Source organism: Siniperca chuatsi, linkage group LG4 (genome assembly GCF_020085105.1).
Source record: "Siniperca chuatsi isolate FFG_IHB_CAS linkage group LG4, ASM2008510v1, whole genome shotgun sequence".
NCBI lineage: Eukaryota > Metazoa > Chordata > Actinopteri > Centrarchiformes > Sinipercidae > Siniperca > Siniperca chuatsi.
Genome location: NC_058045.1, coordinates 5,713,101 through 5,730,561, shown reverse-complemented (window position 1 = coordinate 5,730,561; position 17,461 = coordinate 5,713,101). Strand labels below are relative to the sequence as shown.

Sequence of the window (17,461 nt, the reverse complement as noted above, 5' to 3'; positions counted from 1 at the left end):
CTAATTCTAGTATTTCACTGAAAGTCCAATAAACCTACCTTAAGGCCAACGAAAAAGAAACTAAAAAGAAAGAAAAAGTACAGATATTAAAAGACAATTTTACAGACTTTTTCTTTATCTCAGGAAGGTAGGGTTGCAGTGGGGAGACTTAAAATCCTGGCTCTCAACCCGCTACCCTTTTGCTTACATTTTGAGCAAAGAATGGGCCTTTTCCAGCTGCTGCGTCATTGGGCATTCATTCTTGTTGACTAAAGTGCTGCAACAGTAGGCAGAAATAACTTCATCTGAGTTCCTGTTTTTCAGTGTTGTTCAGTTGAAACACACACATTCTTTAGTGTAAAAGTTCGTTCTAAGCTTAACTCGAGGTCCGCGTCAGATGCGGTTGAAGGCTCCGGAAAAAGTAAGCAAGCTCATTTAAATCTATACCGGTAAACCAAACTGACTATGAAAATATTTGAAATTTCTGGATTAAAAAATACGGATTAGCCCTTTAACGTTGGCAAAACAGTTTTGACCCTTAGAATTTGCCGTAGTCGAAGTCAGTGTCATGGCGCCTGACATCTGACTCAAAACTTTTGACGTGCCAAACTTTTTGAACTGATATGTCTTGCAAACTACTGGCAGCTGGATTCAGAGCGCTCCATCTTAGACCTTTTGAAACCGCATCGGACATCAGATCAGAAGAACACAAACAACAATCGTCAAGATGTATGTTAAATGTTTGTCCGTGCTAACGTTGACCGGTGCAAAGATGCATCGCTAGTAGCTAACGGTAACTAAGCTAGCCACTTTCAACAGGTTAGCTAGCTAAAGTTAGTTTTGCTGTCGGGGGATTTCAAATGTAATAACGGACAGTAACGTTAAGCCGACTGTAACTCATTAAAGTGCCTGCTTCTGGCTTTGGACGGTTAACGTCAGTCTTTCATATCAAAATGTGTCGTTTTCTACGCTACTGTGTCAGCCACTGCCTCCATGCAGCGATGACCCGGCTGGAGGAGGTCAACGGAGAGGTGAGCATGTGGTCGTCTGTCCGGTGGCTGGGCTACCTGTCCGGTCTTAACCTGCTGGTCGCCCTGTGTTTGGGGCTCTATGCCCGGTGGGAGAGTACCGCAGAGTCCACTCTTGTCGTTTTCGTTTTGGCTCTGATTGTCCTCGGAATAGCAAGTATTGTGTACTACTACTTCAGCATGGAGAGGTTCAGCCTCAGTCTCCTCCACCTGTGGTTCGGCTTTTTGCTGGGACTGCTGTGCTTCCTCACCAGCCCTGCCCTGGAGAGCAACTTGAAGGAGCAGGCGGCCAACTACCTGCTGCTGTCCAGTGTGGCTCTGAGGACGCTGTGGGCGCTGCTGGAGAGACTGTTTGGATGTACCAGGTACCGTCCGGCCTTCCTCACCTCGGCAGAGCGGCTGGAGCTGTTGGGCTTTGCCGCCGCCAGCACGGCACTGCTCATCCAGAAGTCCTTGAGCGTGATGGTGCTGGTGGTGGCGCTGGCCACGGTCATGGTTGCCCTCCGGATGAAGGCTCTCCTGGCTCTTCCCAACTTGGTCTGCTTCACTGTCATCACCGCCGTGTTGTTCTTCAAGTCTCTGAACATCACCATCAACCCTTTCGCCCTCGCCTGCTTTTTCAGCCAGCTCATCTGTGACCCTCTGCTGGATGTCTACTTCAGTGGTCTCTCTGTGACCGAGCGCTGGCAGCCTTTCCTGGTGTGGCGAGGCCTGTGGCGCCGGCTGTCCCTCCTGCCTCTGCTGCTGGTGGAGATGACCTTCATCATTCTGGCTGCTCGGAAGCTGACAGACCTGGACCAGTGGTACCTGATGATCCCAGGCTTTGTGCTCTGTGTGCTCTTCTGGGCCATCTGCCACATGGTGTTTGTCATCACAGTGTGGGGCTTTCACACCAAGCTCAGTGACTGCCAGAGGGTGTGCTTGTCCCAGGGGTCAGGTGTCTGTGGCCTGGACAAGGTTATGGCCTCAAAGGGCATGAGACATTTCTGCCTAATCTCTGAACGCCTAGTGCTCTTCACGATGGTGTCAACGGTTGCTGTTGCTGCTTTTTGTTGGCAGGTAGGGTTAGCCAGACAACATATATTTTATCCTTTTATAGGTACCACACAAGATCAACTGAATAGCACAGGGCTCTATAAATCCAACGTGTTGCAAATTTGGAAATACTGTGAGCACAAAAACAACGTCAGGGATGTAACAGCAATTAATCATCTGGAGGCACACACACACATCCATTTTTGCAGTTGCTGGGTAACAATAATCTGCACAAAAGGATGAAAATATACTTGTACACTGCTGTCTAGTTCCCAGTTTTTGTTTTATTCTACACGGACATGGACATATTTCAACCACAATGTCTTATGAGAAAAAAACATTTGTGGTTCAGGTGACCTGAGGAAGCTCAATTATGAGCTTTTGAAACGTTGTCACGTCATTGTAGACCAGCAGTTCCCAACATTTTTGGCTTGTGAGCCCTTAAAAACGAGTGTTTACTCAGGACCCCTCATCACAGGTTGCATATGTCTATTGATTTTCCATGAATTCACAAGAAAAAAGTAAAGATCTGAGAAACGTCAGGAAAGTAAATATAATTTTGTATTGCAGATCCTCTCCTGTTAATCACCGTGCGAACCCTCGTAGGGGTCCTGAACTCCAGGGATAGTCTGAGAATGTGCCTTGCATTTACATTACACGTTATTAAAAGTCATGCTGAATTGCTCAGTTTCCTCTATGTTTTGATTTGAGTCCCCTAAATTGAACAATACAATAAAAACTCTTACTATTACATATTGATTACTCCTACCCCACATTAAACAGGATTTGCTATTTCACGGTGAGCATATTCTTATTCTCAGCTAAAGTTGTTTATTATATTCTGCTAAAATGTTTAAGAATTCCATGCAGATTCATGTTACAGTTTCTTCCACAGCATTTGCCTTCATATGTCATCCTCTCTGTCAGTGTAGTGTGAACCAATAATTCATTGACTCATGAATGTGCTCTGCAGGCCTCCAGCAGCATCTTTGTGAGTATGTTTCTGCTCGTCCTGCCTCTGGAGTCTCTGTTCCACGGGCTTTTCCACGAGCTCGGCAGCAGCCTGGGAGGAACATGTGTAGGCTACGCAGTGGTCATCCCCACCAACTACTGCAGGTAGTGTGTCATGCATAACTACTGGCACAGTATGAAACAATTACCAGCCAAATGTAGGTAGACTGTATGGCCCTACCAGGGTATTAGTCAGTAACCAAAAAAAAAGAAAAATCCCATGATATGGTGACAGTTGTAAGAGGTAAATATCCAGTTATTCCCCAGCTTTAAATCAATGCTTTGGGTGTTATTCCTGACTGTGAAGTGCATCTTGCCACACAACAGTAAGACATAGCTGTTCTGTGCTTTTTCCTGCACAGTGAAGTTTTAAAATTGCCATATAAGATCTATAATTAAAGTGTTGTCAGCAGGCAAATGCTACATTCCTGCAAGGAGTTGTAAGTCAAAGGCAGCTGGACTTTCTGTGTAGTCACAAAGATGTCTTTGACTCATTAGACATTCCCCTGACCTGTGCTGAATGGCTGATCTAAATAGACGTGATTCACTCACTTTCCGCCTCTGTTTTATTTTTGTCCGCCTTGAAGTCTTGACGGTCAGCCCATGCTGCTGCCTCCAGAACAGGTGCAGGAGCTGAACAAGCGCTCTACAGGCATGTTGAACAACGTGCAGCGCTTCTTCGCCCACCACCTGATTGAGACTTTTGGCTGCGACTATTCCACCAGCGGGGTGACCCTGGAGGCTCTGCAAGCCAAGATCAAATCCTTCTTGGAGCTTCGCACTGCAGACGGGCCTCGCCACGACACCTACGTGATCTTCTACAGCGGTCACAGTCACCGCTCTGGAGAGTGGGCGCTGGCAGGTGAGAGGGGCATCAAGTTGAAGCAATTATGATTAGTAAGGGTTGATTCATTGACTATTTGAATGGTAATATACTGTAATTACGACTTATAACTCGTACTTTTGGCTTTCAAAGTTAATGAATCTGGATTAGCTGGAGTGTTTTTTCTGTGCATCAAATGAAGCACTATTTTCACTGCAATTTATTTTTTGGTTACATGCTGATGGTATCATCATAATAATATTGTTTTATTTATATTACTGCAAATTAATTCCCTTTTTGTCTTTTTCATTCGTTCGGAATTTGCCACAAATGAAATAAACCCAAATTTATGACCCAACCCATCTATGTAAGGGTGTGAGAAATTCTTGAATATAATATATCCTTTAAATTACAAATGAATGTATAAAAGAAGACATATAACTTCACGTTTTAGTTAAAACGTGAAGTTAAAACCTTCCACTTATTTCATTAAATTAGTAAATAAAGAAAAAATGCAGTTTTAATGTAGGTGAGGTTTGCTATAGAGGCACAATGAGAAAAGTGACTCTAAAACGTCCTAATGAGTGAGATAAAGCCAATCTGCAATCTTAAAGAATTCACAGTCTTTAAAAGATTATTCTGAGGTCACACTTTGAATCGTATCTTATTCTCCTTATGCATAGTTTGTTTCTGTGTGATCTGTAATCAGCCGGTTTCTGTGTTGATCATCAGGAGGAGACACTCTTCGACTGGATCAGATCTTGGAGTGGTGGCGCGAGAAGAACGGCAGCTTCTGTTCGCGCCTCATCTTGGTGCTCGACTGTGACAACTCGCTGCCGTGGGTGAAGCAGGTCAGGAAGGTGGAGGGTCTGCATGCGGCCGTGCAGGGGGCAACGCTTGCTCGAGTGACGGACGTGGAGCTGCGGGACCCCCCGCAGCTCGGAGACTTCACCTCTCAGTGGGTGGAGTATAACTGCAACTCACACAGCCACATCCAGTGGTCTGAGAGGGGCAGGGCGGTTTCTGCCGACTACGGCATCTCCAAACACTGGAGCGACTACACGCTGCACCTGCCGACAGGAAGTGATGTCACCAACCACTGGAGCATGTACTTCCCTCGGATGACGTACCCGGTGGTCCAGTTGGCGCTGTGGTGCAGCGGTCTGAACCTGCTGTGGCTCTGCAGCGTCTGCCTGCGATGTCTGAAGAGAGTCAAACTTAACTGGTTTCCACCAGCGATACTGGACACTGGCCTAGGCTTCAAACTGGTCAGATCATAGAACAAATATGTCCATATGTACAAAGGCTACTTTTATTTTTAGAATATATTTCAGGCTGAATATTTTCAAAAAGTCAACAAGTTTCTTTTGTCCCTGAAAATAGGCAGCTATTGGATTGTAAACTCGTCGCTAACCAGTATCCTGTTAGTTACTGAAAAACGAATCACATAGTTACTGGTGATTTTTGAAATTTGTCATTTTAGTACCAGTTTTTATATTCTTTGCAAATTGCTCTATTCATTTGTGTTTTTAGCTTTGATTGAGAGATCTAAACTCCCCTGTCAAACAGATATGTCGATGTGTGGGATGAGACACACAATGACACTATTTTGCACATTTCTGCATTGTATTAACTGTTAGATGTGATTCCATCTTGATTTTAAGAACATTCGTGTTGTGCCTTTTACCATAAAATCACCAAATAACATCCAGCTCGCCAGGCTGAACTTTTTAACCTTAAACCAAAGTGGCTGTGGCACATTTTCAGAGAAAGATCTCAGGCGTAAATATTATTCTAAGCAGTCTGTTTCTAGAGCACAAAATGTTCTATTGTTCTTGTATTTTGATTGTGAAATGATTCCTTTTACACCTCTCTGTACTATACTATGCATTATACGCTCAAAGCTCAGAGTATATTCAACGCACTGCTTTGTGTCTGTTGTAACAGCATTTTGTAATGCTTTTCAGGGTGATTTTTAAATACACTCCAGCTGCTTCAGGGATTCCAGAAAGTGTTTTTTTTTAAACTGTACTGATGAATGCACTATAAGCAGAGATGTGTGAGAACTACATTATTTATATCATATTAAACCCCAGAAATTAAATGCATCACATGATAAGATGTATTTTCTTCCTGGGGTTCACTGCAGTTTACTGGGCTATGCACGTTTATTCTAATCAGCTCGATGTGTTGATGTGAGGGAGTTGTGGTTAAGAAAAGCTGGTGAAGGATGAATGAAACTATGCAATAAAAGAATAAAGTGGGACCTCACTGCTCAAATCATGCATTTAATGGGCTCCTCATTGGATACATTCTACCATAAACTAAATGAAAGGTTATTTCATGGCAGACACTAGAGGAATGACAACAAATCTAACTAATCTTCCATTCATAAAATGTAAATGATCTGCACTTGTGGACCTTCTTGAATGTTTCCTGGAAAGAACTATAATTCAGTACTAATTACAGGGAAAATATAAAGTTCTGAGACTGATCATTTCGGTAGTTTAGTCAGTCGGGCCGAGTTTAAAAAGTTGATTTTCAGAAAGATTTCCTTTTAAAGAACTGCTCCCTCTTATACCCAAGTAAATATTTAATTTACTATTGGAAATTTTAATCTTCATATATGTTGAATTGTATGCTTGCCTATAGACAAATGTTACATTTGTGCATGTTGAACTCACCTGAATAATTGAGGGATTGAACCACCAATCCTACGATCAATGGGCAACATGCTCTACCACCTCAGTCAGTAGCAGCCCGATGACGAGGAAGGTAGCTGGTGAAAGCATTAGGAAACTGCAAAGACAGGCAACTCCTAAATCAATTAATGGGATTCGGCCAAAGTAAAGCTTGATCAGCATACCTTTTCTCTGATTATTGCTAGTGGTATATTGTGTGGCAAATATGTGAAAGAAAAAAAGGCCCAAGTATCTGCTACTCAACTTCAAAGTGGAGTGCATGGTTCCAGGGTTTCATGACAAGTGAATGTAGTCAACCTGTTTAAGTATAACCGGTTTGCCTTATCAGTGGAACATTTGTTTGCGTGGTGACACCAACCAACTCACCCAACGTGGATACAGCTTCTGCAAACAGTGGAGGGGGTAAATTCAAAGGACTTTGTGACGTGATTTGTTAAAAATCAAGCAGACTAAATTCAGGTTTTCAGTTGATTTTATTGAAAACATTATAAAATTATGTGGTGCAGCAGCATTTTTCAGTTTGTATTATCTTAATTATCTTTTTTTATTATGTTCACATTTACACAAACCATGTTGAAAATGGCTTTTACAGCAAGTTATGAATGATTATTGAGACAAGAACACAGGGCAGAGACAATAAGAGAACTTCTACCGCCCTCATGTGGCTGGACCCTAAACACTAATGGAAAATGTCCTTTTTTGGGGACCAGTTCCTATTTCGTTCTGCAGCTCATTTATGAGTTCAGTTTCTGAATTTACCATTTTGTGATTTCAGAGCTGATGTGCAAATTCATGACTTGGGTTGGTTTAACGCTTCAGTGATTTCAAATGAAAGCACTTCGACCAATCCAAGGCATGGACACAGGTACACAGTGAATCCCCAGCCCCGTCTAAAAAGCATTCATTTAAGAAGGGAGGAAAAAAGCACACTTCTTGAACTTCTACCAAGTTCACAAGTGACTGAATTAGAACAGCACAAGATAACAAGTACAAACTTTGACATATCAGCTAAACATCATTTTTAGGGTTTTAGATTTGCACAGCTATCCCTATATTTAAAAAAAAAAAAGAGGGTCAAAGATGCAAACAGCTGCAGCCTGGATGAGCATGAGCCTTGCAGAAATGATAAAGTTCAGTTCAGTGTTTATGGCAAAATAAACTAATACATGATGACCAGACCGTCTCATTGAACAGCAGATTCTGCTGGATTACATTCACAAGAAAATGATAGTGTCATTACACATCAGCCTAGTTTACAACAGGAAATTCTGGAGCTAGATTCACAGATATTGTCTACTTTGTCATCAGCTATGTAGTATGAAGCCACTGGGACACAATGAGTAACACATACATTTACAATGGATTCTCTGACAGCTACAAGACCTGAACAGGACAAAGACTAAAGCTTTCTGGGGGACATTTTTGGAAACAGTGAATATCTAACCAGACTAGTATGCAAGAGTGTTATTTTCAGTTTGACCAAGTTAGATTTTTTTCAATGTAAAGCTTGTTTTTTTGTATAATTGTGAAACGTATTTCTAGCTAAGGCTGCAACTAACAATTATTTTCATTATAAATTAAGCTGCCTATTATTTTCTTGACTAACTGATTAATCGTTTTCTCTATTGGTAAAAAAAAAAAAAAAAAAAGAGTAAGAAATGGCCATTATAAGTTTAATAATTTGTTGTCTTCAAATTCCTTGTTGTGTCTGTCCAACAGTTCAAAAACCAAAGATATTCAGGTTACTATCACATAAAGACAAAGAAAAGCAGCACATTCTCACACTGGAGAAGCTGCTACCAGAGAATGTTTGGCATTTTTGCTTGAAAGAAAAAAAATCACTGAAACAATTAATCAGTCATCACAATAGTTGTGGATTCATTTTCTGTCAACTCATCTACTAATTGTTACAGCTCTACATTTAATATAAATTTAATTTGTAACTGACAAGGAAATCAAAAGCTGCTGAGATGATTCCACATATTTAGACTGAGACATTCAATGTAACAGAAATAAAGGAGTTGACATCTCTTTTGACATACCTTTATTGCTCAAATAAATTTGGTTTCAATGGTCTGAACTCCGGGGGGCAATTTCCTTTTGTAACATAAAAATTGTTATCTGACGTGACTGATCCCGGTGGCTTTGGGACTCTGCTTTAGTTGAAATGAAAAGGAATCTAATTGAGGTTTAACAGCTGTTTGAGCGCCTTGAGTGTGTCTGGGTGGCATTTATGGCTTTAGCAAGAATGAGATCTAAGCTTTGGCTTGTTGCATGTGCAATATGGTAAACCCACGGAGCTGGAAAGGCTGGTTCTCTTCCCAAACCAAAACACAACTAAACCTTCACCTTCATTTCACCCACCTTAAGATAAAGTTAGAGCTAATTCAGACACAGCAGAACACGACGTTTTAATAAAATGTAAGAGTTAAATAAAAACAAACATTTGGCATAAGAGTAATCAGATATTAAATTCACGTTCTGATGTGACTGAATGAGCTATTGGTTGAGCTCAGCCTTATTTACAGTGCTGTTCCAGTGGAGGGACATCTAGATCTCTGCCATTTGTTACTGTGCTGTATGTGAGCCAACATGTCTCCGTCAGAAGGGAGCGCAGCTTTCTATCAGTGTGATTGTCATGGATGTGTTCAGAGTGCTGCAGATTTCTCAGTACCTCATTTCACAAAAAGGAACTTGAGTACAATCTAGTGTTCATAATCAATTTACCCTAAAGAAATTACAATAGTGATAACAAAACATCTACAAAAAACACCCAAACTATATCCAATATACCACGATAATATCAGCAGTTAAATACCTAGAATATGGTACACTTAGATTTTTTTTTTGTCTTTACAAACTTGACGTTCTTTTCAAAGAACAAAGCCTGAGAGGAGAGAAAGGCTTTGGCCAGCTTCTCCTCTCTGTGTCAGCCTGAGCGAGGATCCCCAGCAGTTACAAGGACCTCGAGGCTCAGTGCTTCCAGGAATGGGAACCCTGAACTGTAAATGAAAAGCTGATATCATCTCTCACATGTAAGGAACCTGGAACCAAACCTAAAGAGTACTCTAAATGGTCAAAACTGCATGGGAATCAATAGACAGAAAATGTGTAATTTTAACTGAACATAACAGAAATGTGTCATTATTAACCAAGCTCCATTTTAACTTCTACTTGGCAATGTTGTGGCTAAAATCCCAGGATGATAGTGAACATCAGTTACCTACACCTACAGAGAACTGTCACTGATCCAAACACTCTCCTTTTTCTCATCTGCACCGATGCGACTGCACAACACAGAGCAAAGCCTATTTACAGTGGCGGACATGTTCCTGATGCTCATCTCTTGTTTTCTAAGACAGAGTGCAGCTGAGAAAATGGAAACTGCTGTCGATTATTGGTCAAGAGTCTATCTACTTCACTGGTCGCCCATATCCCTCCTTCCACCACTCTACCTCTCAGCTTTTTCACCCAACATCCAAAGTAATGTATAAATAACAGAAAAATGTATCTTGCCCGGTGTATAATTCCCCAAATGTTCTTAAGAAAATAGAATGAGGTAAATCCCTGTAGTAAGACAATAACTAGACGATGCAATCCCTTCCCTCGCCTCTGTTGAATGACTACTTAGTTCATGTAGGCACAAAAAAAGTCTACACCGCACATACATGTGTCCATCTGTTTGCCTCTACATGTGTCTTTGTGTCACGATTCTCCTTCATTTGTCTCATTTTTCCCACCAAACCTTGAACTTTCCTCTTCAGCTGCTGCTGACCGACCGGTCACGACTCGCGTTCCCCCCTCAGGACTTCCTCTGCCGCAGCGTCTCGGAGCTGCCGTTCAGTTTACTCCGCCCAGACGGGGTGGCTGTGCTGCCGTTGCCCAGAGGACGGTCCCGGTCCGTGGGGACTTCGTGTTTGCGTTGACGGGTCTCTTTGTAACGGAGTGTGATGTCGCTGTGAGAAGATAGAAGGAAAGTAGATGCACTATTAATAGAAAACCAACCTCGGGAACAGTTCTTCCCAGCTTGTTTCTGTTCCACCCACTTTCACTGCTCAATGTGTTTTCTCTTAGAAGGCCACTTTCAACAGTCTTTCTGAAAAAATGAAACATGTTCATGAGATATTCTGTCCATTTCTGAGCTAAATACTTTTTAACGTATGGGGTAATCATTTTTAGAACGAAAAATCATTGTGTTACTTTAGCTAGTAACAGAAGCTACTGTAGACTGGGGCAGGACGTCAGCTCAGACTCTATATACGCCACCTAAACTCTTAAATTTGAAGTATCTGCAGGTGAGGAAGTGGTTTTCAGTGTGTTTCAGTCTCTTCATTTGTTGAAATAACCCGTGAGCCTTGACATAATACAAGAACCATTTTATTTGTTGAAACAGTGCTCTGATGCTGCTGATAACTTTACTTTCTTTGAAGGTAATAATAAACTACCTTGCTTTCTCTCTCTCTGTTAAACAGGAAACTTTGTATTTCCACCATGATGTGCATCGTCATGGAGAAAAGCCAGAATCAACCAAGCAGGTTGGCACTTTGCTCTACAGTGATGGAGATCCTAAATTGCAAGCATCAAATATCACATCCAGTGTGTCCAGGTCTTTGGTTTACTTCAGTGCAAAATAACTCTATAGGTCGTGAATAATCGATTAAAATGTCTGGGTATCAAACCCGGATTATATGGCATTTATGTCTCCCAAATCAAGATGAAGGTCAGTCTGACAACAAACAGTGACACTGACAACAGAGGGATTATCATTAATGCTCCTGGTGATAATCTCCAGCACACTTAATGGTGGAGCACAAAAGCTCTTTTAACATCTACGGAGGTGAAGTAAAACATCCTAACAATACTCACCTTGGTCTGCTGATGCTAATGCAGTGTATTAGATGAGGGAGAGAGACATGACGCACCTGGACCTGTACAACTGGGTCAAATAGTATTTGCAGATATTTATAATTATAATAGTTTGTTTTAAGCTGCTTGGAGTGGCAGAACAGTTGGGTTTGTAGTAGCAGTTTAGATCAGAAAGACAAACAATGACACATACTTATTTCCAAAAAAAACACATAATGATAGTGAAAATGCTTATCTTTTGGGGCAAAGCTAATCTACTTGTAGCCACAGAAAGCTAAAACAAACCATTAAAACTATTTGCAAATACAATTTCACCCAGGTCTGAGTAACTATAAATGCCATGCTTTAGTGTCTGGTGTCCTTGATGCACTGTACTGTATGACTGGAGGAGGTGCACTATGAGACGTGGTGGAGCTGATCTAATTGGCTCTCATCAGATGATGGGCAGTTCAGTCAGAGGAGCCGGGCACGCTGACTGGCACATAGTGTGTGTGAGGTGTGCAAACAGTTCCCCTGGCTTTCATTCATAGGCCTTTTCCACAAGCATGGAATCAGCTCGGTTCTGGTTCGCGCGCGTATGTTGAACCGTTCGGAGCATTTTGACCAAATATAAATTGGTTCGGAACCTGAAAAGTTCGGGTTCAGGTTTTCCTTGCGAACCGAAGTGGGCGTGTCACATACTACAGATCATTGTGCATCCGTGATTACAATGGTTCTGTTCAAAACTGGCGTAAACGCAGGCTGGTTCACTAGATAGCACCAAGCTTCCAAGAATCTTGAACGGAACCGGTTCAAGAACCAGAGCTAATTTGACAGAAAAACACTGTCAATGAGCACTCTTGTCTCCTGTGTATCACACCTACAGTGTCAGCACGAGCTGGCTGTTTCTGTATTACTTAACTGACTGCCACTGAGAATAAAAATGATGTGAAGGGAAGGGCTAAAAATTAAGATGATAAAATTCACCACAGCAAAAAACTGAAAAGTGCCATGCGGGAGAAGGATCCATGTGGAGTAATATCTGTGTTGTCTAGAGGATCCCAAAGATATTCTAAATATAATTATGGATCCAAACAGTGATGTATTAGAGATGAAATAAAACAAAGTACAACACTGCTGATAGGAGGGAGTGGATGGGGCAAAGCTCCTCTCTCCTATACCTACCTCACTGGACATGGACATTACTGCATTACTGCTGAGCATGAGCAGAAAGGAAAGGAAAGTTGGGAAGGAGAAAGGGAGGGTGGACGGGGGAGGCAGGGAGGGGGAAAAAACAGACAAGAAGCTTAACATGCTTAAGCATGGCTACACTCAACAGGAACGCTACTCAACAGAAGGTGAATCAAACCAAAAATAACCTAAAATATATCGATACGTGAGGTCATGAGGAAAAAGAAAATCAAATCCTGGGCCTATTGATAAAAAGTCTCATTGGATGGGATCACACGCACATAAAACCACGTTCATGAAATTAAATTGATTATTTTGTGTTATTAAACTGCAAAAGCCAGTGTTACCTGCCTGTAAAACAGCAGCAGACTAGCTGAACCGATTGTTATACTCTTCCTGTATTTGAATCTTTAGTGTGTTAAAAGGTTCCTTTAAAAAAATAGCAATTTTTAGCTCAATCACCTCTTCTCTTCTTTTGGCTGCCCTCTTTTGCCCCCCCCCCCAAAGAACAAACACTTTTGCACAGCTATTTTAATCTGCACTGACAAATCAGATGAAAAATAAATGTGGATTATTAAATTTCATAGTAGAAGACCATTTTCGTAATTTACTTTTTGTCCAAGGATTATTTGCACCAAAATAATTTCTTTACCCGAATGAGCACAGGGTTTTATAATTTCTTTTTATGCATCCATGTCCTATGTCATTAAAGTAGCTTTGTAACCAATTTTGCCTTAATTCCCAACCCAACCCCATTTCCCTTTCCCCCTTCCCCCTGCCCAGTAACCCACCCCACTTCTTACCGGATGAAGAACCGCCACAGGGTCCAGGTAAAGATGAGGAGGATTCCTAAAAACCAGCACTGCATGATGAAGAAGGGGATGGGCAGCATGATGGTGTTGGGGTCATACTTGACCACTATGAGGAACTCAGTAACTGTGATTGCTGCCACTAGCCACGCCTGCTGGCCAAGCTTCTTGTGGAACTTCCTGATGGGAAAATGACAAAAGGTGTTGTTATGGAAAAGTAATATAGAGGACGTTTTAACTGTTTATAGGTGTGCTTGTGATGTGGGAAATACCAAAATACATATTATATCACAGTGGCACTCAAGGTCAGTGTGACTCATACAGCTGCATTAAAAGCTTCCTACACAATACTCTATATACATAAATCTAAAATAGCTGGTCTAAGCTGGTAAGTTGCCTGAAAGCAGCAGCACAGCCAACGTGTAAGGTAGAGCTGGTAATATTTGGAATATTGCTAACTGAAACGGGTGTGAAAAGAAGCTTACACTATCGGTCAGGTAAATACACTCGCTCCCTAAGTTGCTCTGAGGGTTTGCCAACAACAACCTCACATGCAGCACACACTGGTACATGTAGGCATCATGGTACAGGTCTTTGGTGATTTCTCTCTTAGCACTGAACTGGAAATATGAATTTTAATGGCCTACAGAGATAACCAGCACATACCACAGTCATTTTCAGCGAAATGTCCATTTACAGGATGGCTAACAACACTTTAGGCGTTTTTGACCAACAGTTTCATTGATCCATAACAGATTAATTTACCTCTCATTGCAGTGTTAATTTTTTACTGCTTGGGATTGTAGCACCACTATCCTTTCTGACATTTAGAAAAATCAGCAGCAAACACTTCAGTCAAACTTAGTAAATACTGCACCACAAAAAGACTTGAATAACAGCTATAGCACATTACAGTCAAGTCGTGCACTCATGAAAACTGAATGCCAGCAAGTTCCTAACGCAACAACAGTCTCTGTTATGAATCAGTGTTCCAGACACTGTGTGGGTGTACTTGTACACCCCTGCAGCCCCCACCAGCCAACTTCATGTTGCTGCTACTCACGGGTCGTCCATGAAGTCATAGATTTCCCTCATGGCTACGCCTCCCACGTTGACAAAGAAGACCAAGCGGAGCAGCACCAGGTAGTGTTCAGGAGGCATCCACAACACAAACTTCAGGTAGAAGGTGTTCAGTTCTGCCAGGAGGAACTGGGAAGGAAGGAGATGAAATAACACACATCTTAATTTAGGTGCACTGAGAGTATAATAAATTGAAGATAACAGAATAGGACGTCACTTTTGCCCTGCATCAATTATGTAAGTATATCCACTTTTGTGGGTGGTGGCTCATCATGTTTTGATATATTAATACAAATGAATGAAAATGACTATCACTGATATTATAAGTTCATCAACTGATTACTTTTCCAAATAGTAATGGATTATTTACACTAAAATGTTTTTAAAAAAAAATGGTGAATGCAGAATCCATGTAGCTAAATAGCTTCTGGAAAAAGCTGAGCACAAAGCAATCAACAATCAAAAATGTAATTACATTACAATGATAAGAAATATAGAAAAACAGCAATTATCTTGACTTTCATTGATAAATTCAACTAACTGATTGAGAGTTATTTAAGACAAAAATAGAGACTGAAAGAGGGAAGGTATGGGGACAGGAAAGGTGTGATGGTGACACTTTTTGCAATCTCTTCCTTAACCTCTTCAGTGTGTGTGCTTAGTTGTGGTTCATGGCAGAAAACATTTAGGTTAACATTTGGGTAAAGAAGCTTAAGCAATGTCGACTCGTTCTTGGTAATGTAGAGAGTATGTGAGGACAAGCATGATGAGGGTACGTGTTTAATATTCAGTATTTTTCATTGTATTGTAATCTCATTCTTTACTACCATTACAACCAAAATTTCAATTCCCAATTTCATGTCAATACAAACAGGATCTTTCTTACCATAAAGATGATGCCTAACACAGCAAGCCAGCGCTGAACTGTTGATGCAGGCTTCCATTCAAACTTCACCCAACTGTACGGTGTGAACTGGAATGCTATACGCTTTATCTTACCCCTGGGAGGAACACAGCAGAGATACAGTTAGAAATACATACATTTCTTACAGTTACATTACTTATCCGATATTGCTGTAATTACAATATTGGTACTGTAATTAAAGGGGAAATACCCCCACCCTTATTCACGTTATTTCATGGTTCAAAGAAGAAGTCATGTCAAAAACTAGTCAATATTTTTAAACGTGAACATCATACCTTATATCTGTCACACAATACAGACAATCAGTGTGGAGAAGTTAAAGAAACAAATATTAAAAAGTAGCATTAGAATTTTGTGGTTTCAATTCTTTAAGAGTAGAGTTCTGATAGTGGGTTAATCACATTTTTGAATAAACCAAATCCTGCTTTAGAAAGGCAGTTGTTTTCAGTGTTGTGCAGTGTAGTGTACTTGTATGTAGGAATGTTCCACAGGCCCTGCCACTGGTAGGGCTTCATTGACAACCAGGCCAGGGTCTTCATGCCACAGTAGATCCCCAGACCGTTACACACCAGCACATCCATGATCCACTAGAGAGAGATAAACATAAGAATTTTATCAAAGGGTAAAAAAAAGGTAAAGTTATGCTCCTACAGAACCGTGATCCACCTACACAAGATTTTTAGATTAGACCCTTTCTTAGGACCGTGTGGGTGTGTACACATTGTGCTTGACTGACATCTCCCTGACTTTCCTATTAGTTTTGTTGCAACCTAAGGGGAGGGAAAACTCACACTTTAACATTAATTTAAAACTATGGAGTTTGGTGACCTAAAAAAAAAAAAATCCTGGCATAGCTCCTCATACCTTAAAGGTGGGATATGCGATTCTGGAGAAAACCAATACCATGATAAATACCATGATATAGATCGAACAATGGCACAGCAAGTAATATAACTAACATTAGCTAGGTTGTTGGTTAGCAATCTGGCCCTACAGTTGCTGCTGCGAAGCTAACAGCCAGAGAGGACGAGACATTTCCCAGAGCCAGCACAGCAGCTCCAGACAGCGATACTCACAACTCTCCAGCTACTGTAGCTAACATCACAACAACAGCATATCTTGGCAAACTAGAAAGTAAGCTGAATGTCCGTGGGCAAGTCATTTAACGTTACCTGACACACAAATCACGGCTGGAATAGTGTTGTGTGGCTCGGTCCGAGCCACTTTATTTCCCATTTACAGAGCCAGGGCTGTGTACAAACACCAGATTTTTTTTCAGTGCACACACTGAACGGACAGCTAGCGGACCGTGAGGAGATATTCGCTGAATTTGACAAAAAGACGTGTATTGGATTAGAATTGCATTCCCCACCTTTAAACCTGACAAAACATTTGTCAGACAGAATGAAATGAAAACATCAACGTGTGTGTGCTGGGCCGCGTTTTTTAATGTACAACTTCTGAGGCACCTTAACCTTGTGTTTTCAGAAGTGTTGCTCTATTTAAAGTATAGATATTTACATTTTATTATGTATAAACTTTTGTAATTCATATTTACTGTAAATAAGCAGTTGTTTGTTTAACAACTTAAATAACCACCCCTTACTTCCTAATTAATGCAGTCTACTTACTATGTTTTTACAGTCAACAGTTTATCCTTATATAATACCCCCACTATTTGTTCTATTCTGTTGTTTTATTGCTTTCTAATTGTGTTCTCATGATTTTACCTGCTATCACTTGTGTTGCTTAGAGCGCCTAGTTTCCCCACAGGTATAATATAAGGTTCTTATCATTCAAACAAATGGCCACTTAATTGCTATCATAAATCTCAATAGCAAAAATGAAACGGCTTTAATACTGTATCAGCATCAGGTACCATTATTTTACAAAGCAAGGTGTTGAGCGCCATGTAACATGTTTCTCAATAATGGTATGCAACAAAGTGTCATTTTATGTTATGTTATTTTCCTGGTCTTGAATTAGCAGACACATTAGTGCTTCACATTGCATTTTTTCTACTGACCTTTTGC

The 17,461-nt window shown here is 41.0% G+C and overlaps 2 protein-coding genes across 3 annotated transcripts in view; one reads left to right on the top strand and one right to left on the bottom strand.

Moving 5' to 3' along the window:
• Positions 1–497: 497 nt before the first annotated feature.
• Positions 498–6,163, top strand: tmem168b (transmembrane protein 168b). The gene is made up of 4 exons (XM_044191781.1): positions 498–2,066; positions 3,016–3,158; positions 3,641–3,915; positions 4,609–6,163. Exons 1-4 carry the CDS (start codon positions 933–935, stop codon positions 5,154–5,156), a joined length of 2,100 nt encoding a protein of 699 aa, XP_044047716.1. The 5' UTR covers positions 498–932; the 3' UTR covers positions 5,157–6,163.
• Positions 6,164–7,032: 869 nt separating this feature from the next.
• ptdss2 (phosphatidylserine synthase 2) overlaps positions 7,033–17,461 on the bottom strand; it is a 28,780-nt gene continuing 18,351 nt past the window's right edge. For both annotated transcript variants that reach the window (XM_044191790.1, XM_044191789.1), the window contains exons 9-13: positions 15,897–16,015; positions 15,390–15,504; positions 14,487–14,632; positions 13,418–13,603; positions 7,033–10,534 (exon numbers count right to left, since the gene is read on the bottom strand). In XM_044191790.1, the coding sequence (XP_044047725.1) occupies positions 10,381–10,534; positions 13,418–13,603; positions 14,487–14,632; positions 15,390–15,504; positions 15,897–16,015 (720 nt within the window). In that variant the 3' untranslated portion in view covers positions 7,033–10,380. The remainder of the gene's footprint in view (positions 10,535–13,417; positions 13,604–14,486; positions 14,633–15,389; positions 15,505–15,896; positions 16,016–17,461) is intronic.

Excerpts from the sequence above, each read along its gene's own strand:
- tmem168b (XM_044191781.1), top strand. The coding sequence starts at position 933 with ATGTGTCGTTTTCTACGCTACTGTGTCAGCCACTGCCTCCATGCAGCG. Across the intron at positions 3,159-3,640 it reads ATCCCCACCAACTACTGCAG|TCTTGACGGTCAGCCCATGC; the intron begins GTAGTGTGTCAT and ends TCCGCCTTGAAG. Across the intron at positions 3,916-4,608 it reads TGGAGAGTGGGCGCTGGCAG|GAGGAGACACTCTTCGACTG; the intron begins GTGAGAGGGGCA and ends GTTGATCATCAG.